Source organism: Xiphophorus maculatus, chromosome 13 (assembly GCF_002775205.1).
Source record: "Xiphophorus maculatus strain JP 163 A chromosome 13, X_maculatus-5.0-male, whole genome shotgun sequence".
Classification (NCBI taxonomy): domain Eukaryota; kingdom Metazoa; phylum Chordata; class Actinopteri; order Cyprinodontiformes; family Poeciliidae; genus Xiphophorus; species Xiphophorus maculatus.
The window spans coordinates 2,870,339-2,897,266 of record NC_036455.1 but is presented as its reverse complement, the minus strand read 5'-3'; the positions used below and the strand labels follow the sequence as shown (position 1 = coordinate 2,897,266).

The 26,928-nt window shown below is 36.8% G+C and overlaps 1 protein-coding gene across 1 annotated transcript; it reads left to right on the top strand.

Annotated features, from left to right (window-relative positions):
- The first annotated feature begins 9,899 nt into the window (after positions 1–9,899).
- Positions 9,900–25,159, top strand: LOC102225425 (transcriptional repressor scratch 1-like). Its single transcript, XM_005796534.2, has 2 exons — positions 9,900–10,770; positions 18,843–25,159. The coding sequence occupies exons 1-2, from the start codon at positions 10,653–10,655 to the stop codon at positions 19,616–19,618; spliced, it is 894 nt and encodes a 297-aa protein (XP_005796591.1). The 5' UTR covers positions 9,900–10,652; the 3' UTR covers positions 19,619–25,159.
- The last annotated feature ends 1,769 nt before the right edge of the window (positions 25,160–26,928 follow it).

The following is a 26,928-nucleotide window of genomic DNA, read 5'->3' as shown; positions in this document are numbered from 1 at the left end:
AAACTGAAGGGACTGATATAATTTGGCAGCAAGCAGATAAAAACTGCATTGATTTGATAGATAACATAATATTTAAGCACATTTAGTATTTAATAAAGAGAGGGAAACTGATCAGAGTTGAGAGGACGATGTATGGAGAACAATCTTAGAAAAAATTAAACCTACAGCCACCTGAATGGTTTAGATCAAATCAGATAGAAGCTTAGTGTGGCCCAGTCAAAGTCCTAAATCCAAGTGAGAATTTGTCACAGAATTCGATCATTCATGTTCACAGATGCTGTCCATCCAATCTGATTGAGCTTGAGCCAAAAACATTTCCAGATGTGTAAAGCTGGTGAAGATGCTTTGAATGGTGAAAATACAAAGTATCAAACTGTGTTTACTCAGGGGAGCTGAAAACAAATGCATGCCGCACTTTCCAGATTTCATTAGTATAAATGTTTGAAAGTATAATTTAACTTCCACTTAATTACGCAAGAAATTCCAATAAAATACCTACAAAAAATTGTGTCTGTACTTGAAAAAGGTCAAGAGGCCTGAATACTTTTCAAGACAATTTATAATGTCTATAAAAATGGTTTGTTTTTTTATTTAGATGGACTTTTTAAAGGGACGACATAATTTACCAAATATAAGCTCTAACTGTGATGACTGTATTTTCCTCATGCTGTTATTTAGAGAGGCAGGCAAACATTTCTTTAGAAGTTTCAATGAAAAACGAAATATTCCTTCAACAAAGCCCATCGAGTTAGAGATCTCCCCCGGATTAGTTTTGAAATCAAGCATCGAGATTCATCATGACTAATGTGATTTCCAGTTTAATACCAGCAGAGGAACATTTCTGGGATTTGGATTGGATTGGTGTTTTATCGTGGAGAAATTGCAGTTTTATTGGATGTGTGGAATCTGCAACTCTATCGCATTTTTTTGAGCAAAGGTAATTTAATTTCTCCATATGTGATGGTTTAGAGGCGGCTCTGTACTTAAAATGATTCAGGAAACACAGGTGTCATTTTTTTCTGTAACTCTTGTGTCCAGAGTCGATCTTAACCTGGTTTTAACTTCTGTATTGTTATGTTATTTACTGTTTTACAGCCGGGACAGACAGGCTTTTCTCATGAGGGTATCAGCTGTTTTTACAGCCTAATGAGACATGAATAGTTTTTATATTGATCTTCTGTCAATTCTTCTATTTTCTGTATGTTGTTTGTTTTGCAGAAACTAACCACAAGTTTCTACATACCTGCCATGTGAGTTATAATCAAATTTTTCTCATTTCTGTCTCACTTCCGGTCTCTTTGTCCTGTCCCCTAAAACATAAATCACCTATAATAATTCTCGGGGTGCAGCAGTCATTTTGGGGGTATCAGGTGCTCCGTGTGGCCCTACCCTAATGAGCCACATGTGACCAGTTAAAGAAGGGACCATCTGATCTGTCAATTCGCCTCATTACCACCCAATACATATTAATGCCCAGGGTCACATCTTATACATACAACATACATATTCATAGCACACATGCAGAGCCGTATATGTGTCCTGATGACACGGACATGATGGCTTTACCAGAGGTGTTCAGGTCTTTTCATCTGTGTTTTGGTTTTATTGCATCTGACCACATGCAGGTCGCTTTTACAGTAATTATCAAGCCTCCTATTGTTTAAAGTCCAATGCTTTTTGCAGTGCACAAAACACCAATGATGTATTTATTGTGATTTTCTAAATTGGTTGTCAATGGTTCTCCAGATTTCCTGAACTTTGGCTGTTTCAACCTCAAGAGTAACTAAGTGAACAACTCCACAATACCGGAAGAAACTTTTGATGAATTTAGCAAAATCCCAAGTAACATCCTGCAGCTCTCCTTTAAAAAATATCTTTGGAAAAAATGCAAAACATCAGCATACACCCAAACCATACTGTGTATCTGAGATTTACTAGTGAATAAATACAGACATCTCATTCTGGGTGATTCAAATTCAGTTTCAGTTTATTCAAAGCCAAGAATAAAATCCCAAGCTAAGAAGGGATATTGTCCCTCCCGCAGGTTTTGCGTTTGTTGGGTTTCTATTACAAATGTGCGCAAAATTTAAAAAAATATATTTCACTGATGTAAAAAAACAAAAAACAAATAAAAACCCAAACAATTTTGCTATAGCAGTGTTTCCACTAACAAAGAAACACAATAAAAGTCATGTGAATAAGTGTGTTCAGGCGATACGTCATACAAAAAAAGTAAATAAATAAAATGCAGCGCCATCATGCTCCAACTACTTCCTGTCTTCTTCTTGGTTTGCGCCAGTGGCAGCATACAGTTATTGATCATGAGTCGTGCGATGTGAAATATTAGCAGCTTTACTAATCTTTTACATTACATTATCAAGGCACATTAAAACAAACCTTTATCTTGGCTTTTTTCTATTCTTCCTCTTTCTTTTCTCCCTCCCTGAAGGATAAATCTTTTTTTGAGACATTGTTTTGCTTACTTAACTTCTGACCGGAGCTTTGGACGTTTGGATGCTCATAATACCAGCAAAGCGTGCGGTACCTACCGCGGCCACCAGGGGCCCCCAAGAGCAATTTATTTTTTTCTTTTTATCCATAAAATAATGATTTCTACATACATTATCAGATGCATATTATTGTAAAAACAAATCACTTCAAAGTGAAATTGTGTTTTTTTTTATATTATAATGACATAGGAATTATTACTAAAAAGAAAAATAAATCAGCTCCATTGAGGAGGGGCCCTTGGTGATCCTGAGGCCCTAAGCGGCTGCTTAGCTTGCTTATGCCTTGGGCCGGCCCTGGCTTACGTACTTTATACATAACCAGGTGTATAAATATCACGCTGACCAGGAAATATCAGATTGACTTAGCATTCAATTGAACTTTAGGACTTTCTATTTGGATGTAAAAATATGATGAACAGAACAATCATGTGCACAGCGAAGTCTAGACTGGATGTTACAAAACACCTACAAAGTCTTATGTGTGTAAAAAAAATAATCTGAACGCACCCTGTTTCAATATTTTTTCATATTCTCTCCCAAGACACTGTTCAGTTTTCATGTTGTTGTTTATTTTACTCTAAATAAATCACATAAGAGCTGCAGAATTCTTCTGGTTTACTATTTCTTTTATGTAAGCATTATGTATTAAAACACTTTTTCCAGGACCTCAGTGTTAGAAGACCTGACTCTCATCTCTGCTGGTTCACATTAAGCTGTGAACTGACCCATTGCATGCTGAAGACACCAAAAGAACCACATAATCTGCAAAAACCCAACCCAGACACCCTCCTCTTCAGGAGCGTTCATTGACAGCATTCATTGACACGATGCTGTCAATGAATGCTACACGCAGGATCAGAGCAGGGGCAGCGCTGACGAAACACAGCTTGGTTTGAGCGTACAAGATCTGAATAGCCTTAAAACAACCCAGATAATCCAGATTCACAAAACACTCCAACTAAAGACACTGAACACGTCTTCAGATCCATTAAACACAGAATAAAATTCCCACAAGGCCCTTAGACGTTCTTCAAAGAACGGGATGAATGCCTCACACCATCCAGTAAGTTTTCTTTTTGAGACTGAGAAAAGTGTTCCCTGATAATTAGAACATCAATTTCTGGACCCATTCCTCAAAAAGCCTCCCATCGCCCAAATCCGCCACTCCACAAGTGACACTAAAGAGGCGTGTCATCCCAACACTGTAACAGTAATAAACTGTAATTGTATTGCATGTTGTTACACTAATATTGCATTGAATTGCTTTACTTTGGTGAGTGGTTTTGCCAGTTATCTTTCCACTTACATGTTGTTTAATTTGCAGATTTTTTGAAAGTTTGAAATATTATTTCAAGGCCAAAAAAAGAAACATAGTTTATTCTTGTTTGTTGTTCCTTTTTCATCCTGCTACCCTGACTATCTTTTCTTTTGGCCCCTTGAGAATATTCCCTGAAGATTAAAGGGAGCATCTCTGTGGCTGCATCAAGAAAGGCAATACTAACAAAAAAACTTTTTCTTGAAATGTCTGAAACGTAAACTGATATATTTAGATTGTGATGTTTATATAGACTGTATACAAATGGATAAAAACAGAGAAGCAAATATTTTAATCATTAACACTTAGGTAAGGAATTTTCCAAAATCTTGGAAAGGTAAATGCAGCCTGAAGTGACCCAATTCCGATTTTTTTATTAATATAATGCGACTTGATCTGATCTTTTCATGACAGTCTGAACAACACAAGTCGGATTCTTTTTGAATGCGACCCAGTTCACTTGGGTATCGATACCTGACGTCCAGGTTGCATTCATCCGACCTGAACGTCATTGATACTCGACAAACGTCACTGTTTTGCGTCCTGATACGCGCAAGCTGGAAGAATAACAACGACCATGGCGGACAATAATGAGGATTAAGTTGTTAAAGTTCTGGTTCCGGTCGAAGAACAACTTCAAATGTGTAAGCTATGCTCCACCGTTAGCTTCCATGTTCACTTCCACAAACACTGAGCGCTTCTTCTTCTTCTTTTAATGGCGGTTGGCGGAACACTGAGAACGCTGACGTTATTGCGCCCTCTACTGCGCATGCGGGACACTTTCACATACAGAACACGTACTGTACAAGTCGCATATATTTGGAAGCATGAACGGCCATGGCAAAAAATTTAAAAATCCAATTTGGCAAAAAAAAAAAAAAAAAAAAAAAAAAGTCGGAATTGGGTCACTTCAGGCTGCAATGTGAACGCAGCCTGAAGACTCAGGCTACACGCTTGCTGAGGAAACTGTTCTAGTTTCTAAATACACTAGTTTTCATTTGTTAGCTCAAGATCAGAGCACATATTTTGAATTTGACTTGCAAATAACTATTCCCAAAATGTTTTTGAGCTCTCTTAAATTCAGGCTGAGTTTGGTGGCATTTATATAATAGATAAGTGATAAGAGCTAATCAGATTTGTGTGCACAAGATTGATGGAAGGGGAATAAAACAAATAACCAGTTACTGTAGCATACGGAGCCTTACACTGTTTGTTAGTTTTTGTATGCTACCATTAACTTTTAAAATAAAGAGAATAAAGATCTGTAGCTACCAAAACAATAATGACACATTTCTGAAGTGGGTGAAGTGATAGTGAGGGCGATCCATCACAGCGTTTAACCACTTATCTGAGCCGTCTCTCTCCATCTCTTTGCACACCTAAACCATCTGACCTTCCATTTGTCCTCCATCAGAGGTTTTTCTGTACATTTCCTCTCTCTGCTTTGTTCCCTCCTTCTGCTTTCTCTCCTTCCTCCTGGCCAGTATCTCTCTCTTTGTCACTTTTTGTTTACAAACCCTTTCATCTGGATATTGCTTTAAATGTAAAACCCGTCTATTTGAAAGGGGTTTTATTTTAAACCCTGTCATTTAAATAGGTCTTTAGATGACAGAGCAATGAAAAGTCAACAAGAACCCTCCAATTGTGTTTTCTTGACAGGACTCGCGCGCGCACACACACCAACACATGCTCGCACACCGCCTGCCTGTCTACATGCATCCAAGTCTATTATTATGCTAATGAGTCTCCAGTCTCCACATGTCCCCACAGTCTGCACGTTCACACGCATGCACGAGCAGTTTTTTATTTCGCTGAGCTCAGCAGTGTGGCAGTGCTCGTGGCTCGCATGGAAAATAATCAGAAATTTCAGCAGCTTTCAAACAGAATGGTCATTGACGGACACAGAAACGCCACTAAGGTATTTTATTGTATTTTTTGTCATTGGTTTGACATCCTTCCTTGAAAGTAAAAAACTAAACATGATGCACAAACAACATATATGGCCTCCTAGCTGTGCTGAATCTGATTTTGGAGAAATTGCAAGCAAAAAAAAACCAACAAAAACACAACAATATCTTAGAAAACATATTAAGTAACCAGATCTTTCTATCAATTATGTCACCTTTAGATTTCAAATGTCATTTGTTGCCTAAATTGCATCCTAAATTCATCATTATTTCACTGTAAATTCAGTGTCCTGACATTGTTGTATTAGCCCCAGAGCTTAAAGTTTCACTGCACATAATGATGTGTATTTTCTGTGGATTTGACATTGCAGTGGCCCATTTTAAATGTCATTTGTGGCAGATCTTGGTGGCACATCCTCCTGTTATACAATCCAGTAAACTAAGTGGCAACATGAACCTGACTCAGTAATGCTTATTAGGTTTCCACCAAAACAAGAAAAACATCTATATTTCTGCTTTTATTTGACCTTTATGATTTATTTGTGAAATGAATTGTTACCCTGTGTCTATAGTGGATGTTTTTATTATGAGTTATAGAGGTTCAACAAGCTCGGTCACTCTCTCTACTTTAGTAATTATTCGTTAAGGATAAAAGTGTCACTTTTTATCCTGAACAGTTCATTTTATCTAAGGTAAAATCATAAATGCTGAACCTTTACACTTTTACCAACTCTGCCTCCTTTCAACAAACTTCACTTCAGTTTAGATCACTTCAGTTCACTGCTCTTTAATTCAGGTTAGTTGAATTCAATTTACTTTATGTGTTTAGTTCAGTCTTGTTTCAATATGTTAAATTCAATCAGTTTCATTCAACTTAGTACAAACTAATCCAGTCAAGTTGAGTTTATAATTTCATTCAGTTTGATTCAATGAGTGTTCAGATCAGCTAAGTTCAATTCAGTATAATTAAACTGATTTCAATTACTTATTTATTTTTAGTTCCTTTATTTAACCACGTAAACCCCATTGAGATCTAGATCTCATTTTCAAGAGGGACCTGGGCAGAAGTCAGCAATACACAGCAAACTTCCATCAAGTTCATGCCAGTTTTAGTTCATTCCCTTTGAGTTCAGTTCACTTTTGTTTAGTTCAGTACAGTTCAATTGAGTTTAATATAGTTCAACTTAATCCAGCTCTGTTCAATTCAGTTTAATTTGAGTCAGTTCACTTAAATGCAGCTTATTTGACTTCAGTTATATTACATTTAACCTATGGTATCATCTATAGGAACAATTCACAAAATAAAATACCTCAAAGAGCTTCACAAAATAATTTATTATACTCATTTATTGAAAGAAAACTCTCTTTAGCGCCCAGAAAGTCTAAAATTTTACAAGAGTGCATTTTACTTGAAGTGATAGTTTTAAGTGAAATTTAGCACCATTTCCCAGAATTGTTTTAAGCCAAATAGGATGACTTAAATTTACATGTAACAGTATTTTTTTGATCTGTGACCATTTACTCTTTCACTGTTTCTATTGCCAAAGCAATTTTATCTGTTTTTATTCTGTTCCTCACTGAAAAGCCATCAGTTTTTTGGGCTTTGTTGTTTGAATAATAAAACGTTGCATTTTTGCACATTTGCTAAAACAAACAATGGCTTGTTAAAACAGACAGCTAGAATATTAAAATGTTTAATATTCTAGTTGTCTACAAACATAGTTAGCATTTTTTAAGTGTCTCGAAGCTTTTTAGGGAGATAAGTATTAACTCTCAAACTGTTTAGTCCTCAAAGTAATCAGTTCAATCAAATAATAAGGCCCAGTTTAACTGTATTGCCCTGGAAACATGCAATCCGACTGATCAAATTCTGTTCACGTTCGGAGCATTTTACAGCATCAGATTACATGTTCAGACACATACTGTGCTGTGAGTATGAATTAAATTAAACACCATCCTCCAGAGAGCTAACAGGAAACATCCTCACTGCAAAGCATTAACATACAAATGAAGTTACACTTGTAAGTTACAAAACAGATAAATTCCCAAGCATCTATCAATTAACTCATAACACAAGGACCTCTCTGAACAAGACTTACATAAATACAGACGTCACTGAATTACATCACACTTCATCATCTGCACTGCCGGCTTTGTGTGACGGCGTGTGTGGGGGTGTGTGTGCGTGTGTGTGTGTGAGTTTAAACTCCAAATTAGTGCTTCGTCACAGCACTGCTTCCCTTCCCTACAGCGCACTCACCAATGAACATCGTGCCCCGCAGAGTCCGCTCACATCATCTGTGTGTATCTGATAAAGATCATTTGATAAAACACCTTCATCTGAGTTACAGTGACCACTTATTGGATTATTCACACTGTAGAGCTGCAAGGGATTCGACTTGTAAAGAAGGGAGTTATTGGCTGACCTACGTTTTGTCTCACAAGAAGTTCAATTTGTGACGGTGGGTTTGCATAACGGCGAAGTTGTTAGCATTGCGGCGTTGCAGTAAGAAAGTCGTGGGTTTGAACAAAAGTGCTGCAAATCCATTTATCTGCACATCAGTTTACTTGCTTTCTGCATTTACCTTCATTTTTGGTCTAAATTAACTGTCAAACATGTAAATATAGCTAAAATGAGAGAAATCAGAACTATTCACGGAGTTCCACAAGGCTCAATTGTCGGTCCTCTCCTGGTTGGTTCATCACTTTATGGATTCACAGTATATTCTACCATTTATACACCAATAAATATGTCTGTTTCTGCCAATAACACCAACCGTTGTTTTCTAGAGTCCAAAGGACTGAGATGTTTGTTGTAGGTTCTGATTGTCTTTTATTTATGCTCTGTTGGATGTGAATAATATAAAACTAAGGCAGACTTTGGATTTGGATCATAAAAAGTTTCAACTTACATCCATATGTACATTAAAAATCTAAGATAGTTGAGAGCATCAAAAATTAAACTAAAAATTTTTTTTGCAGGAAATTATTCTCTTGCAGTTACTTTTCTGTTTAACAATTGCATTTTGGAAAGTTTTGGGAATATTGCCTAAAAATTCACCTTCCACTTCAGTCACAACACAGATTATTCGTTTTACAAAAAAATAAACTTTTATTTATAAAGCTGAACAAATAGATATTTGTTATGACCCATTTAGGGGTGGCCAGATCGCAACATGAAGGATGCATCCTCTATCAGATCCCAAGCAGTCGACACACATAAAGTTGAACATTTTACATTGTTATTTATTTTAAAAAGATGTATTTTTGATTGAGATGTTACAAGAAATGGAGCATATGGCTTCAGAGTGAGCTATAATGCCAAAAACAACAAACAAAAGGAAACTATCTGAATATGAACCAAAACTTACCTAATTGAAAGTAAATAAACCAAATGACAAAAACTTACCAACCTAATTAGGAAAAACATGAGAAAACTAAGCAAACAAACAGCAGGTCACTCCTACAGCTCCAAGAACTTTACAAGGTGTTAACAGACAGTGTGGCCGATTGACATGAGCTGAGGATGGATGGCAGGAAGTCCGCGTCTGCAGCTTTTATATCCGTCACTTCCGGGAGGCCACCAATTGGACGTTTCCGGCGTCTTCTGGCAGCCAATCAGGGACGGGCACCTGCGCTGTCATGTTTGCATAACTAACCTTCCGACGCCAGGTAAAGGTTAATTAACGTGGCGTAACAATATTAGCTTAGCTTCTTGGCGTTACATTCACAGTAGCGCCCTCTGCTGTTAAGGGAAAATATTGTAGGAATTAGTGCAGTGAAGCTAGCAAAGCTATTTATGACCACACCACGCTGACGCCATTGCTATTAACTTGCACTTAATATGTAAAGCACGCGGTAATGCCAACCATATTTATCTAAACACGTTTTTAAAAATGCTTTTGTGACCAAATAATGTGCCTCCAATTTTTAGTTTCGCTTAATAAAAACCAGCGTGAGTGACGAACTAAAGGTGTTTAATTAAACCAACTTCCACCGCTGCTGGTCCCAGAAGACAAGATGCTCTATTTTTTCTTTGATGGAGAGAAAGGAGCTCTCTCTCTACCTGTCTCTCTCTCTCTGTCTCTCTGTCTGTCTGTCTCTCTCGTCCTTTAAAGCCGCAACAGCTGGTCTCAGGCGTCAGAGAGCTGCAGCTCCGATAAGGAGAAAAACGTAACGAGAAAGGAAGGCAGAGAGAGGGAAGCGATCCGATGCTCTGTTTCTGGTCTTCCAGCAGTAACAAGCAATATTTCACAAGGAGCTGCGTTGCCATCTGAGAAGTAAAAACCCCACGAAGGTTTCGAGACGTTTTTTTTTTTTTTTTTTTTTTTGGACTCGGCTGCTTTCTTTGTGAAACCTTTTAATCAAAAATTTTTTTTACGCCACTCTGCAAACAGTCACAACTCGCCGCTCGCGTTCTGCTTTTGTTCATTTTGGTTTTGAGAGACATAAAACCTCACTGGTTGGCACACGTTTCGGATTTTCAGCTGGTTTTTCCCTTGCCCGTTTGTGACTCTGACTCTGCCGGAGCGGATCGGACAGGAGGAGAGGAGCTGTCCGGTGCTGAAACATGCACGGAGTTAAATACCAAAAACCTACAACATAAAGCAAACAAACAGGAGAAAACGGACATTTATATTTTCCATTTACGACCTACTGGAGTTCCACTGGTCTTCCAGAGCTAAGTTTTAACTATAAAACACTTTTTTGTTGTTGTTGTTGCTGAAAACAAAGAAGCACAGGAGAAACACTAAAAATAATGCCTCTACTTTTGAATTCGACGCTGTAGGAAGCCAGGAGATTAAATTATATGCGAAAAATCAACTGATTCCCATCACTGGGTGCAGAGTTAAGAGGATTAGGAAAGAGAAGAAAAGCGTGTGTTAATCGTATGAGCGCAGGAGCAGCGACTGTCCCACCATGCCTCGGTCTTTCTTAGTGAAGAAAGTCAAACTGGACGACTTCTCTGCTGCTGCACTGGAGACCTCCTACAGCCGGAGAGAGGAGCTCAGTCTGCGGTTCCACAATCATGACAAAGGTTTGTTAAAACACACTTTTAATACCCAGATTTAAAGCGTTAGTCATGACTGATTGAGAGGGAGTAGGAAAAAAGGGTCAAACCTGGGTCTAAGCACAAAATATACATCAAATTCAAGTCAGTGAAATGTAAAGTATTTATAAAGATTTAAAGATCACTGTTTGCAGTTGGAGATTAAGGTATGCATTTTGAGACTATCGGGTAAATAAACCAGGTTGACCTTGTTGAGGTCACAATTCTCAAAGGTATGTCCTCAGGGTAAACATAAATGGAAGAAAAAAACTCCCACTTCCCATGGAGATTTCTTACACAGTGCTTTCCTTGGATGTATTTTTAGATGTGCACAGAGAAATGCATGCCTAACATCTGCAGATGAGGGGGAAAAAAGTTGCATGCAAGCAAAACTAAGTGTATTCCAGGTGGTTGGTCTCTGCTGTGGATCATTTCTGGGTCGTTGCTGCGCCGGCATCGTTTAATTTGTCTGTAATATTCAAACTCAGTTCGATACGAAACATGTATTTCAGCTCAAAGCCAAAAATCTACAACATAAAGCAAACAAACAGGAGAAAACAGACATTTATATTTTCATTTACAACCTACTGGAGTTCAGATCCAGACTTACTACAGATCCAGAAATATTTAAAGTAATCAGTCCAACACAAGACAAAGTCAAATGCTAATGGATAAGAAGTTTTGACAATAACTTGATGCAGCCGACTAATGTTTGAGATTATAATCTGAATTAGAGTACCTTGTATTAAATTTGGGATCCGATTGAACTGCGCCTTATTCAATCTAATGGATTGTTTTTGTATTTGGTTGATTTATTCAATGTTACTGTATAATTTGAAATAAATTGGGCCTGTTTTTCTTGCAAAGTGCATTGAGAGCTGAACTATCTAACCAAGTTCAGGCGATTGCATCTAGTGATTGACTTTGCAGCAATCCCTCTTCCTGTGAGACGTGGACTGATTTGGCGTTTTACGGGAAAATTCACACATTTCACACTTTGGTGTACTCACAGAGTCTTTGTGGAAAAAAAGTGTGTCACTGTTTGTGGAGTCAGCCAGAGGCATAAGCAATGTGTGCGGATTTAAATATCAGATTTTTACAGAACAGGTTGAAAAATGAGCTACTTGTAAAGACTTAGTTTCTGATTCTCTCTCATTAAAGCCTCTATGGTATATTTAAGATTGCAAGTGCAAATTGTGTACACTAAAGAGGATATATTATGTTTAGCTAAGTAGAAAAAACATAATCACAGCGAGATATTTGCAACAAACTGTATTAAATGATTCTGTTAATATATTATGTCACCAGTGCGCAGGCATTGGGATTCCCTGTTGTTCTGCTAAATGTTATGTTCCTCACATAATGGTCATTCAGACCCTGGAAGTGTTTTCCCAAGATTTCTGTTTTATTTTCCACATCCCTATTGACTGCAAATGGTTCCCCACACGCTGCATAATCTTGGATACTGGATACGAGGAAAGGCTGACGAATCTCTTCAACACTGAGCAAAAATGTCAGGGAAAATGGAAAATATGAAGAGAGAAATGAGTCAAATCTGTCCAGTGGAACCACATCAGTGCCAGTTGTGTGAAATGAAAGTAGAAACATTTGTTAAAATCAAAAAATCATCCCGTAGAAAGTAAAACTAAATTTAATTTGTTAATTTTAAATTAATAATGTTGTAAGAAACAAAAATATGGGTTTCACACAGAAAAAAGTTAACTGGTTCCAGATGTTAGTTTTGAAGTTAGGTTCAAATATGTTTAAAAGAGATTATTTAAGGTTGATTCGTGCTAGGAAAATAATAATAAAAAAAATAGACAAGAGTAAAACTGCTTAGCAAACACCAAAAAGAAGAAGAGGTAGTTAGAAGAATGTTATGAGGCATTGTGATACATAGAAATTACTTAGACCATCTTTTGTGGCAAAGCCCTCTGCTGATTTATTAGGCCACTGAGCAGGCAGCTGTTTCCAGCACACAAGGTCTGATAAGCACCACCATATGTCAAACTGAGAAAGAATAGGCCAGATAGGAAGCGAACATCGGTGAGTGAACAAATGAGTCTTTACTGGGATGAAAATAACAGCCAATCGTTTGTTAAATCCCTTTATGGGGTTATTTTGTGCTTTGGTTTTGTTTCCGTCAGCTCTTTTCTGCCCTCTAGTGGGGAAATAACCGCAGTTTGAAAGAGCTGACTGAGTTTTGTTCCACCACATCGGCATGTAATTGTGTTCGTGCAGCCTGGTCAGGTTCACATTGTAGCAAGGTCAAATGTAAGAAGAAGAGATCTCAGGCGCTCAGATGGCGGAAGTGGAGAGCAGAAACCTGCGACAGCAACAGAAGCTTTAGGGCGAACAAGTAAAGACTCCAGAAATTATCCACCGTTATAAATATAACAAGATGTTGAGCGAAGCAACTGCAGCTTGTTGCTCGCACAGAAGCACACACTCGCATCACTGTGTTTCTGTCAACTCGGCACATTTCCCAGCCAGCTTGCACAGCTGAGTGCACAGCATCAAACTCACACACATGTGCACACACACACAGTGACCTACAAGTGTCCAAAGCACACAAGTGTGCATCAGTCGCTGTTGGTTTGGATCAAAAAATAAATTGTGGCTTGCAGCTTTTTTTCTCCCCTTTTCTCTCATTTTCTATCTCATCCTTTTATTTTATTTCCCTTTCTAATTCTTTACACTTTAAGCACACATATAAGAGGAAACACTCATCTTTGGGATGGGTATTTAAACTTTAATAAGCATTTAAAATTGCTTTCAGCTCTGATGCTGCAAAGGTACTTTGAAATGAATACAGAGGAGACATGAATGAAGATAAAGACAAACAGAAAGAGACAGAGTTCTGATACTGAGGAAACAAAAGCAGCGGTTACATAATTTTTTTTTTTTACATAAAAACTGAATAACAGGGAGAAGTCAAGTTTTACTTTTGTCATAATTTCTCTTAGATAGCAAATTTTCTCAGGCATTCTCCAGTGTGGAAAAACAGCATAACTTAACATTTTCTTAACCTTTTTCTCCTAGCAGTTCAGACACTGCTTGCACGTGTAACTAATGCAACTAAAGTTCGTTTTGACAGTTATTAGACACACGAGCATGGACTGCAGCTGTATCTACTCTGGTTGTGAAAACATGTTAAACAGGTCAAATGCAAACAGTTTGGTACACATACAGAACCGACATGCGTCACAAAGAGTTTGACATAAAAACAAAACGTAACATCTAACAAACTACCAAGTGGTCTAAATGCTGTTCAGTATATCAATGAGTCATCCTCTGTTTGGTGACATCATTGTACAATTTTCACTGACTGCCATCATTTGGGTCTCTTGTGGTCTATCCTGGATGTGCCAGCTGCTGCCAATGTGAGTCATTTTTATGCTCATTGCTGGCATCTGCACTGGAGTACATAATGACTAAACATTTCTCTGTGAACCTACATTTGATCTTATTTTTTGTAACACTCATAGGACATCTGTAATACACATTAAAGGTAATCTCTTTTGGCAGAAAAATACGTATTTCCATTTGTGAAAAGTGTGGCGCTACAAGTCTATTTTGTTAAAGAATATGAAAATTACACTATATAGTTATGGAGTATTAGCATACTAATGTAAGCCTTTGTAAGCTCAACAACACTGAAATATTTTTAACCTAAAAAGCTGTTAGCATGAGCATTAGCCTGCAAACATTAGCTTGGAATAAACATCTGTTATGAACATGACACTAATCAGTTGTGGACCTAAGTATTAGCATATAAATGTAAACATATTTAACAATACCACATTTTAAGCTAACTAGGTTTTTACATTAGAATTAGCCCACGTTACATTAGTTTAGTGTAGTAGTGTGCTAATGCTAGTGTTAGCATTAGCATACATTACATTAGTTTAGTGTACAATTGTCAATTTGTACAAATTTGATACTACATTAAAATAAACATTAGTATTAGCATGCTAATGCTAGAATTAGCCCACATTACATTAGTTTGGTGTAGTAGCATCAATTTACTAATGTTTGCATTAGCATGTTGAACAACATGCTAATGCAATGTTGTCCTTACTAGCTGATTAGCTGTTAATTTTAGCAACAGCTGGTTAGCAAAATGAGAAAGTCAAATGAATTAACTTTAGGCATTAGCATTGACTTGCTAATATGTAGCTTTTGTTCACATTTTTTTAAAAATTTTTTACATATTTATCAAAACAGTTTTTTTCTGCTTCAACACTTTAGGGCAACCAGACCCACCACACTATATGCCTAAGCTACAAAGCAAAGTAAAAATGAAAATAAATAAATGAATAAATGACACAAAACAAACAAAGAAAAACGGCTTAAGGCCAATTTCCCTGTAGAGGAGATGCTGAAAGGATGTCAGTTCAGGCCAGGAGCTTTTCTTAGATGACATACCTAATTAAATAAAGCTCAAAAAGAAACACATGATCATGTTTCAAAAACTTTATTCATGCTCTACAAAACAGGAAACACACACACACACACACATGCTGTGAGAGTGCAGTGATAGAATATTTATGATTCATGATTTTCAGTCTTTCCACCACACCTCACTATTCTTTCCTCCATCTTCCTGTTTTTACTCTGTCTTAATTACATTTAAAATGTTAAATTAGAAATAGAGCAGAGTGCCATCCTGCCAAAACACACAACCACACTCACCATAAAAAGTGTAAAATCCTTTCTTTCTTTTTCATTCATTTTTTATTTCTTTCTCTCTTCCATTCGTCTCCCTTCTCCAGGTCGTAATATCGATCAACATCTGAGCTTTTCTCAGAACTGCATCATGAAATTATATTACCAGCAACAGTATCTCCTCTGCTGTCTGTGTCTTAATGCCCACAGAGTGCTAATTGAAATGGAGAGCTATTGATCGGCAGATCCACAGGAGTTGTGGCTGTGGGTTATTAGCGACCAGTCTCTCTCTTTGCGTCTGTTCGAGTTCAGCCTGTTGAGCTCAAGCCAATAATAGAAATAATGAAGCAGCCAACATCAAAACTCACTAAGAAATAATTGATCCGATTTGTCAAGAGCCGTGCAGAAAAATGCAGGGCAAGGCCGGAGGAATCTGTGGATCTCCAGGCAGATGTACTTGCAGTTTAGCTCAAGAGGAGGACTGTCAGTATCGGCGTGCCCACTGAGCATTAGACCTCCCATCTGCTGTAATAGAGATGGTCTATGTTACAACAGCCGAAGCTCTGACAGCCCCAGGGTGTGACGGTGTGTGGCGGTGGACCTGTCAGGAAAGGTGCAGCTGATGAGGAGCAAGTGTGCTTACTGAACCCTTCTATGAAAAATAAAGATTTCCTACAGAGGGTCGGAAAGTGTCTACGCAGTGCTGCCAAAGGCATAAAAGCATTTTAGTCCCTCTATAAATACTGCAAAATTCTCCATTTCCAGGTTCTTTCCCAAAAGGAAAAGGCACAAAGAAAAGACAAAATATGGTCTTGAAGCACAACTCATCTGATCGCAGTTTAAAATCCGATAGCAGGCTGTAACTCAGTGTTTTGTTAATAATAAATGAAGTGATCTGAGTTTAATTTGAGTGTGGTTCATTCTTACATAGCATTTGTTTACTCTCAGAAGTTTTAATTCATCCTTATTTCTATATATTTAGCTTACAATAAAGGGAGGCCATTTTTCTAAAGATTTTCTAAAGTTATTTTTTACCTCTGGTGAAACTTTTCTTTTCTTTAAAAAAAAGAAAACTTTTGACTGGAGGATTCAGAATTGCATTTTTTTTTAAATCAGTAGAAACAATCAGTCAACTGATTCTTTCAGACATAAAAGTAAGAATCAAAGGCTGACCCAATTCAGATTTTTTTTTTTTGCCTCAATGCGACTCATATCTGATCTTTTTATAACAGTCTGAACAACACAGATCAGATTTTTTTGTAATGCGATCCAGGCCACTTGGATATCCGATACTATTTGACCTTTTCAACTCTGACCTGAATCCTAACGGCCACATCCTGAACGTCACAGACACTCGACCAACGTCACTACTCTGCGTCCCGATACGCCCAAGCGGGAAGAAAAATAACAACCATGGCGGACGATAATGAGGATTAAGTTGTTAATATGCTGGCTCCGGTCGGACAACAACTTTAAATGTGTAAGCTAGACTCCATGTTTACTTCCGCAAACACTGAGCACTTCTTCGTTTTATGGCGGTTGGCAGAACACTGAGCAAGGTGACGTTACTGCGCCCCCTACTGCGCATGCGGGACACTTTCAGGTCACGCTGGAGAACACGGAAGTGTGAAGGACCACGGCAAAGAATATCAAATTTGACAAAAAAAAAAAAAAAAAAAATCGGAATTGTGTCACATCAGGCTGCCGTGTGAATGTAGCCAAAGTTAAAGCCAACATGTCAAACATTTCTTCGATGTGGAAATAAGCCAAAAAATCAGGAAGGGATAGTCAGGTTTGTCTTGTGTGTTCAACGTGCCACATCCATTGTTTTAAACAATTACACAAAAGTTTAAACAGCATGTTTTGTGTGCAAATGTTCTTATTAACACCAGAACGAAACTAAAAGACCTCGTCAATAAACTGGCTAAGGCATTAATATCCACAGTGAAACCAGTCCTCTACTTGTATATGGGCTGAAAAGTCACTCAGTCATAAATCTAGATCACAGTGTCAGTACATTTAGTGACACTAACTGAATATTTGGAGATATACAGCTCTGAAAAAAATAAAAGACCACTTAAAATGACCAGTTTCTCTGATTTTACTCTTTATAGGTAAATGTTTCAGTAAGAATTAACATTGTTCTTTTATTCTATGAACTACTGACAACATGTATCTGAAATTCCAAGCAAAAGTTTAGTATTCATTTGCAGAAAATGAGAAATGGTCAAAATAACAAAAAGATTCAGTGCTTTCAGTCCTCAAATAATGCAAAGAAAACAAGTTTATATTCATTTAGAAACAACAATACTAATGTTTTAACTCAGGAAGAGTTTAGAAATCAATATTTGGTGGAATAACCAGAATAAACCAGGAGGTTTTCAATGGGGTTCAGTGCAGTGGGCTCTGAAATTTTTTCCAGAGCTTAATGTTGTGGTTTGATTAAACTAGAGATGAAATATTTGGTCATACCTTCTGTACATTTGGATTAAAATTAAAGAGACTTAAAAACCTGTGAACACTGTAGGAATCGTAAATTATGGAATTGGTTGTATTATGTTTGTTTTGTTGATGGATACACCTCAGAAATTAAACAGCATCATGAAACTTATGTGAACATATTAAAGCAACATCTCCAGGTTTGAGTCAAGTATTTTAAACTGAGGGACAAGTAAACAGTAATTAGTAGCAAAGTTGAGTTTTAATTTGATTCCTTTTCAATTCAATTCCTTTTTTTAACCCCATTGAGATCTGGATCTCATTTTCAAGAGGGACCTGGGCAGAAGTCTGCAATACACAGCAACCTGGTTACAAAATAAAACTAATTTATACATATGCACAAGTGTAAAACAATATAAAACAATTTAAAAACAATGACATTGTTTAATAGAATCTTGTTGCCTGTTTTTAAGAACGGCTCAAAATAAATCCATTGAAATCAGTTCTGATATCTTGAGTTCAGACTGGAGCTGATTCCAGGCTGAAGGAGCCATAACACTGAATGCTTGCTTCCCCTTTTCAGTTCGAACGCGTGGAACATGCAAAAGAAAAATTTTATTTTTATTTATGTGGCGCCAATTCACAATACGTCATCTTGAAGTTAAAGTAATTTTAATCTATACATTAATCATACATTTCAACTCATCCTAGTTATCAAAACCGATTTGCCTTATTTCAAGTGTACACTAGACCAAAAATATCCTTTGAGATTTTGTGTTTTTGCAGTCCACATCTTGTTTTGGTGTTCTGTAGTTGGATTTTTTGGTAATCTAAAGCAGATTCCCACAACCAAAAGCACAAGAGTTGGAAACATTACAAGAATTACAACCCAGATTTTAATGTCTGATCGTTCCTCCCTCCATGATGATTAATGTGTTTTGTTGTTTCCTTAGGTTACGTCAGTGATTATCTAAGCCCGAATCCCTATGAAGATGTGGTGGGAAGTGATTCCTCAGTCATCTCTAAAGTGCCCTCTCCGAGCCACTCATCAATCATCTACGGCCACATAAACAACACCTATTCAGGTATCCACAGCGACATCCATGGGGACTCGGACCAGCCGGACAGTCCGAGGTCTGAGGTCTCGTCCTCAGCCGGCGGGTACATTAACGGAGACGCCGCCGTGAGCGAAGGATACTCAGTAGACGCGTTTTTCATCATGGATGGACGGTCACGAAGAAAAGCAGCGGCAAACCCACGAGGGGCGACCCAGAGGCACACATGCAGCGAGTGCGGCAAAACCTACGCCACATCCTCCAACTTGAGCCGACACAAGCAGACGCACAGAAGCATCGACAGCAAGATGGCCAAGAAGTGCCCGACGTGTGGGAAAGTGTACGTCTCCATGCCTGCCATGGCAATGCACCTGCTCACCCACGACCTCAAGCACAAGTGCGACGTGTGCGGGAAAGCGTTCAGCCGACCGTGGCTGCTGCAGGGTCACATGCGCTCGCACACCGGAGAGAAGCCCTTCGGTTGCGCGCACTGTGGGAAAGCCTTTGCTGACCGATCGAACCTGCGTGCCCACATGCAGACTCACTCAGCCTTCAAGCATTACAAGTGCAAGCGGTGCGACAAGACATTTGCGCTCAAGAGTTACCTGAACAAGCACTACGAGTCTGCGTGCTTTAAGGGGGCTTTTTCCCCTCTGAGCTCATTGAGTGAATAAGAGACTCTGAAAGCACATCTAGGGTTTATTTACTTAACTTACATCCAATTTCGTCTGCTTTACTCCAAAAGATTAACCAGAGTGCAACAAAGGAGAAATTTTTTTTTTCTGGTTTCGGAAACCTCTCAGTTATTTTTATTTGAAGGTTTATTAAAAAGTTTGAGAGAACCTGATAGGATTTATTCCCCAGTGAGGTAAACTAAAGCACAGCACATCTAGAACATTATACTTTGAGATCTATTTGTGTCTATATCAATCCACGTCAGATGTTTTTCTACCAACGAGGAAACGACACAAAAGCACAATGGCTCCTCCACGTCTCTGTCTCTTCTCAGAGTTTATGTGATCAAGCACAGAATCCACCGTCTTAGCAAATCTTTTTCAGCTTTTTTTAGACACAAAGATTCATAATCTAAGGATAATTCTTGTGTCCTGTTTTCAGTGAAACTGAAGCTTACAAGAAAATGCAAAGGAATCAGAAGAATAATCAGTGTTCTGCTTTTTATGGTAAAAATTACGAACAAAAATGAAACTCATGCATTATGTAGATTAATTACACGTGGAGTCATATATATAAAACATTTTGATGACTGTAGTATGAAGAGAATGAAAACCCAAAATTCACTTTCTCATATAATTAACAAAAAGTGATTTTTCATGGTGAAGTGTAAGTTTTGGCCTAAAAAATCCTGGTAGACTTTATAATTACACTTCAGAAGCTGATTGTTCACATAATGATGCCAGCATCCAAAACTGAGTGGAAGGAAAACATTTAGCAGAAAATTGTGCACAAGTAACACAGTATGGATTTAATTTGAGATAAATCACATTCATCATAATGAGCAGAAATAGGAATTTTAAATTTGCTATATTCAGACAGATCATTGAATTCAGGTGTTCCAGTAACTTCCATGGCCAGAGGTGTGTGAAATCAAAATGTACAAACAAATTAGTGTATATTGTTCTCTGTGTAATAAATCTATACATTATATGAGTTTCACTTTTTAAATTGAATAGCTAGGAACAACTTTAAGTCCGTTAATTGAGTCAGAGTATCTATTATATTCTCTTACACTACAACATGCTTTCATCCATGGTGAATCGTTGAACCACAATGAAGTGTGAAAACAAGTAAGACCCACTTTTCCTAAAAATGCATTGAAAATATAGAAGTGACAGAAAAAACCGTTAAGTTCTTTTTAATATTTAATACTAATTGGCTTCTGAATAATAGTAACCTCTAGTTAAATATGAGCACAAAACACAAAGTAAGCCATCAGGCGGCTCCAAAATGATGTTCTCTTAATGCTTAAATCTAATGTTTATATGTTTTTTTTCACTATTCATTTGTCATTGTTCAAAAGAAATATGGACATTAAAAATGTCTGTCTTTCCTTTAATAAGGTTAAACCTTTTCCAGTGTTATGAAATACATTTTTTTGCATTTTATTTATTTATTTATTTACTTATTTATTTATCTTGTATTATTTTGCACTTTATTGCAGCATTTTGCCTTTGTTACAAATATGCCAAAGCATTTGACACTTTGTAAACGTTGAGTACCTTTTTTATTTTTGCCACTTTAAGTATCCAAAACGTTTGCATGCAAAAAAAAAGGAAAAAAAGCTGTCTAAATAACAGAAACTATGCCAATTTTATGAGTATTTTTTTTTTATATATATTTTGCCAAACTGCTTAGATAAGAGGCAAATGAAGCAGCTTTTCTGACGTGGGCAATATTCCGTTCACATCCGACTGAGCAATAATGCATGATATGTTCAAAGAAGCGCTGGTCATAGATGCTTGTAATTTTTTTAAACGTTCAACTACGTTTATTCTACATAGTTGCAAGAAGTTAAATTTCAGGGAGTTAGCGAACAAAAGCGTTGAATAATAGATGGGTTAGGATAAGAGCTCTTAATTTACAGGAACTGCGTTTCTGTTGTGACTCCAGGGAAATTTTTCTGGACTTTTTCCTAATTGGGGATTCTTTAAATATTTACAATAAGACCTCAGCAACGAAAATTATTTAATCTCTGTTACAAAGCCTGCTTGTCAAAATTAGATGATGGGATCATTAGCTTTTTGATTACATTAGTGTTACTACAAGCTATTAGATGCTGCTGGGATTCACAGAAATGAATCAGCTCCTTTATTTGGAGAGCTCTGGGTTGGGTTGGGTCGGGTCTTTTTGTACGTGGGTTTTTGCACTGCCTGACTTGTATTAATATTCTAAAATATTGTAGAAAGTAGAACGTAGATCTCTGGTGCTGAAACATGGATGAACGTGAACTTCTGTCGCACTGTATTAGGTTACAACCACAACTTTTTGGTGTGTTTTATTGGGATTTTATGCAAAGTTATGAAGTGGAAGGAACACAATACATGCTTTGTAGAAAAACTTTTTGCTAGAAAAAACCCCAAAACAATTAAAAAGTTGCTTTTTGGCGTATCTGTACCACATTTACACATCTAAATACTGAAATACCGTCTAATTCTTCTTTGCAAAGTAGCTGAAACTTCATCTGACCAAACTGAATGTAAATGAGCAGCAACTTTCAAGTTTTGCCACAGATTCTTGATTTTTGTGGTTCAACTTTGATTGGGGTAATTCTAACATGGCTATAAGCCTTGATCTAAACTTGTGTATTTAGGGTTGTTGTTCTGCTGGAAGTAAACATATTACAAAGTATTTTTTGGTCTAGTTTCTAGTTATCTTATCACACTTGGAAAAAATACAAAAGTTACTTATGAGTAATTTTTCAGCAAGAAATAAGAGCTTTTTTAAAGTCAGTATTAAGTATTTGTTGCAATTGCAGATTATGTCACTTACAACAAGGGGAAAATATCTTGTCATAAGTGAAATAATCCACCAATTTAACTGGAGCTTTTGCATCAATATTAAGGAATTACTAACTTAAATGCTTAAGACCTGCTCTGTTTCATGTATGAGATGCATGTCTGATCTGTTTTCTGTCACACACAATAGTTGGGAAGTAGGCTAAGAAAAGCTCAACTTAGTGTCAAATGAACAGGTTATATTGTTTTTTTACATCTGATGACGCCCTGTGCTGCTCCTGGTAAACCATCAGGAGTTCTTGAGGTTTTCTGTCGTAAAATAAAGGTAGATAAAGTTTACGACTAAAACATATCCTGTCCACATCTTCTCTCACCTGAGCTGTGACTCTGTGAAGTTCTTCCAGATTCACCATGGGCCTCTTGGCTGCTTCTGACTAAGAGTCTCCTCCAGTCCGTTAGCTTTAGAGCTTGACCATGTCTGGGTAGGTTTCTGGATGTACCGGCCTCTTTCCATTTTTGCATGAATGAAACTTCTCCATCACTTCTTCCCTGGCCTGTCTGTTGTGCTACTGTTGTTTGTTCACCAACGTTATCAAGCAAAGCCTCTGAGATTTTCACAGAAGAAGTGTATTTATACTAAGGCTGGTAACGTTAACACGAGATTAATATTAAAATTGTAAAGCACATATGTCACAAAACTTAGATTAATCAACAATATTTTGACCTAAAAGCCATACTTTTCTGGGTTTCTCCAGCAGAGCGTTATGTAGTTCAGCAGCACATTGTGGTCCTGACACATAGGGTGTGATAAACGACAACGAAAGATGAAAGTTTAACAAAAGTTGAACATCTTTCAAGTTTCTTGTGTTGCATCACTAGCCCACATGTGCACCCCTATGCACACAAGCTACAAATTTCACATGTACAAATTACGCCGGTGGTTTACCTGGAGGAGGACAAGCGACCGTCGCCTCAACGCACAAGTTCCGTTGGATATTTAACGTTTACAACAAAATGACTTCCTGTAAATCCTCCTGAATATAAAAACTTGAAAAACTGAGAATCTTCAGACATGTTTGGTTTGGGACAATAAAAGATTTTTTGAAAATGTGCATACAGGGTTAGGTTCAGATCTTTTCTGTCAGTTTTCCCCTGAACAAGCTTCCTACTCCTGGTATACGTGTGCAGTGGCGTACGTTTCCCTTAGTTGCTGTAAAGTACTGGGAGACATCACCAGCTTTCTGCAGCTAAAAAAACCAATCAGATAATTTCTTACGTTTTAACAGGTTAGACTGCGGCCAGACAGACTTGTACAAATTTGTGCGTGTTTATATTTCAAGATTACAAAGTTAGGCATAGTGATTAATCTTTAATCAAAGAGTGCGATTAATCTGGTACTTTTTAAATCAACTGGCAGATGTAATTTATACTGAGATTAAATTACAAATAGGTGGATTCTGTTTGCTAATTAAGCGGCTTCCCACTCAGTTGAACTAGATTTTATTTAGTGGTATCGGATTTAAGATGAGAAAATACAAATCCCTAAACTAATTAGAACATTTTTATTTAATAAAAACAAAAAAAAACAATGCATGTATCTTTCTTTCCACTTCAATTATTTTCCAGTTAAGCCCAATTTAATGTTTGTTTACCACATAAAATTCCCATAAAATGTATTAGAGTTTGTGACTGTAACATTACAGTGTTAAGAGTTCAACAAGGAGCAACTTTGCAGACGGTTTGTGCAGATTGAGGTTCTCTGAGTCTTTGAACAGATCTGAGACTTTGAGACAGATTGGACTTTTTTCAGATCTAAACGTTAAAGTGTGTGACTGTAGACAGAAATATGTCTTTGCTAGTGTCTTTCTGTTTGAATGTAACAACAGAAAGAGCAAACATGGTCAATATTTCAGCACCAGAGAGCATCTCTGAACACTTAGACTCTACTATGAATTACTGTAGCCTATTATAGCCAAAAGGTAGTTAAACTATTCTTATATAAAAGCACTTCCTCTTACAAATTATATCTCACAACTCTTTTTGAGTCAGAAACAGTAGCACAGTGAAAGAGTTTAGAATCAGGTAGAAAATGCCTTGTATGTAGAAATAACCTCCTTTTCCCTTTTCTAGTGTGATGAAGAAAATGTAAAAAAAATAAAAAATTCAAAACAAAATAATGCTGGCAACACACAGGCTGTACTGTCCTTTAATAACATGAGAAAAATATTCAACAAAAAAGAAAAGTGACACCTCCAGTTTGCAGAATGCTGTGCCATTTTTGGAAATATTTCTGAAAGCATCAGCACAACACCTTTTTTAAGAGCAAACAAGAATGCCTCTATTTTGCAGCTAACGGCCTTGTACAAACGAACTGATGTGACTTTGGAGTCGGACTATTTCTACAGATCTGTACAGTTAGGATGACGACGAAGACGATGATAATTATTTTTACTGAAGCTTCCTGTTATAAGCTCTTCCTCTGAGGTTTGTTTGGACCTCCAGTTGGATTGGCGACGATGTAAAGCACAATGAAAACACTCAAAATTGGTTTCACTTCCTAAATAAAAGCTACTTTAAAGAACTGGAGTGTTGGGTGTTTTCATGTAGAGTCATGTTTCCTTCCTTATCATCTCGTCGTTGGCGTTCACCTGAAATATTTTCTTATAGGCTTTAGATCTGGGATTTACTTTTTGTGTTAGTTTGATTCTTTGTTTAGGTCGTCTGTGATGACCCATTTTCTGTTTCCCGTCTTACTAGTTTGATTTGTTCAAAAGAAATTTAACAAAACAATCTGAGTTAATCATCGCAAAGTAAGAAGCAAAACCAGCATTTGCATTTAATGTTTGGTTTTGGATGTTTGTGTTTTCATAACTAAGTATTTATTAATTTGAGTTTTAATGACACATTCATTAAGATAAATAACCTTCTGTTAGAGAAACGTATTTACAAAACTTTTTCTTGATTGTACCTTCTGACAAAATCTCAGTTTTTACTTATTCAGGAACATTTTTACACCTGTTGTTTGTGTAGTATAGTGTGTATGCTTGTCTCTTTGCCAAATAAATGAAAAAAAAGTAGTTGGTATCACATTTAGGACAAAGACGCAAGTGATTTCTGATATAGGTTAAAGACTTCTGAATAAATGTAAGTGATAAATTGAAATTATGCAAATATTTTGGCTTTATTTACAACTCAGTGCTTTAATTTGTTGGTGATGAGAATTATTCATGTCTAACTACTAATGTTTTGTTCTAAAAATAACTAACTCCTCTGCCTAATGTTGCCTTGTATGTGCTGTACACTAAACTAAGTTGCATTAAAAGTGTAAATTTTGCATTATTTGGTCAATAATGACCCTTTCAATTCAAAGTTCTAGCAAAATTTGCATAAAAAGTCCATTAAAAGTGTCAACTTTGCATTATAAGTGTCATTATATCTTCATATCAGATGCTATGCCATGTTTATAACAGTATCATGTCAGTCTTAACACTTCAAATTAATCTGTTTAGTCCACATTCTTTTTTTTGTTTACATTTTCCACTGCTTTAAAAATATATTATGTCTTTTTTTTGATTAAATATCTTAATTAAGGCTTTAAGAGTATTGACTTGATATTTGAACTTTCATCTGTAAGATTCATTGATGTGACACTAAGTTTGGCTTAAGAAAAGAGAAACTTACATTCTCACTCACTTTCTGAGTGTCTGTGCAAATACAAATGAATGTAAAAATATACTAGAAATTACTATAACATAGTCAGGATAGTTAGAAACAATCACTGAAGTTATTTAAACAACAGAAGTAGTAATGATAGTGATATTTTCAGTTTTTGGAGAGAATCAACATCTGTAAATCTGTTGTTTTTTAAAAAAATGTTTAGATCTTTGGGTAAAATGTTGCATCCTCTCGGTTCTTCTCTCAAATCCAGCAATTCAACACTTGGCTCAACGTCAGCCATAGAAAGATCCCTTATACTTAATGGCTACCATCTGCCACTACTTTAACTCAAAAGACAAATGGTCTTCTATTAAAAGGTGATTGATTTTCTCCTATTGCTGCTAAAAGTATTGATTTTATATGTGCTGGCCTGGCCCTTTAATGATACTAATTCTAATATTCAGTGGACCTGAAAAAGGCTTTCCAGGAATAATAGCCACTGTCAGAGAGTCGGCGTGTGTCTCTGTGTGTGTGTGTGTGTGTGTGTGTGTTGTAATAATATACATGATGGTTAAAGTGGAGATTTTAGAACACAACTGTATATACTTTACAAAGATTCCTTGTTTTCTTTCAGGGGATCATTTAAAAAATTGAGGTTGTAAACAAAACAAACATTTTGTGGGAACAGTTTGTAAGATGCAGAAAAAACTCATCTATTACAGTTACATCTCAGTATGACTTATTTATTAGTTCTGGATTTAGTCCTCTTCTTTGCAACACTAGCCAATCAGAGGTGGATGCTGCAGAAAATTGCTCCTTCAAAACAACATTTTTTAGATCGGAAAGCTACCAAA

Coding starts and splice junctions, on each gene's coding strand:
- LOC102225425 (XM_005796534.2), top strand. CDS start 10,653: ATGCCTCGGTCTTTCTTAGTGAAGAAAGTCAAACTGGACGACTTCTCT. Junction 10,771..18,842: donor GTTCCACAATCATGACAAAG/GTTTGTTAAAAC, acceptor TTGTTTCCTTAG/GTTACGTCAGTGATTATCTA.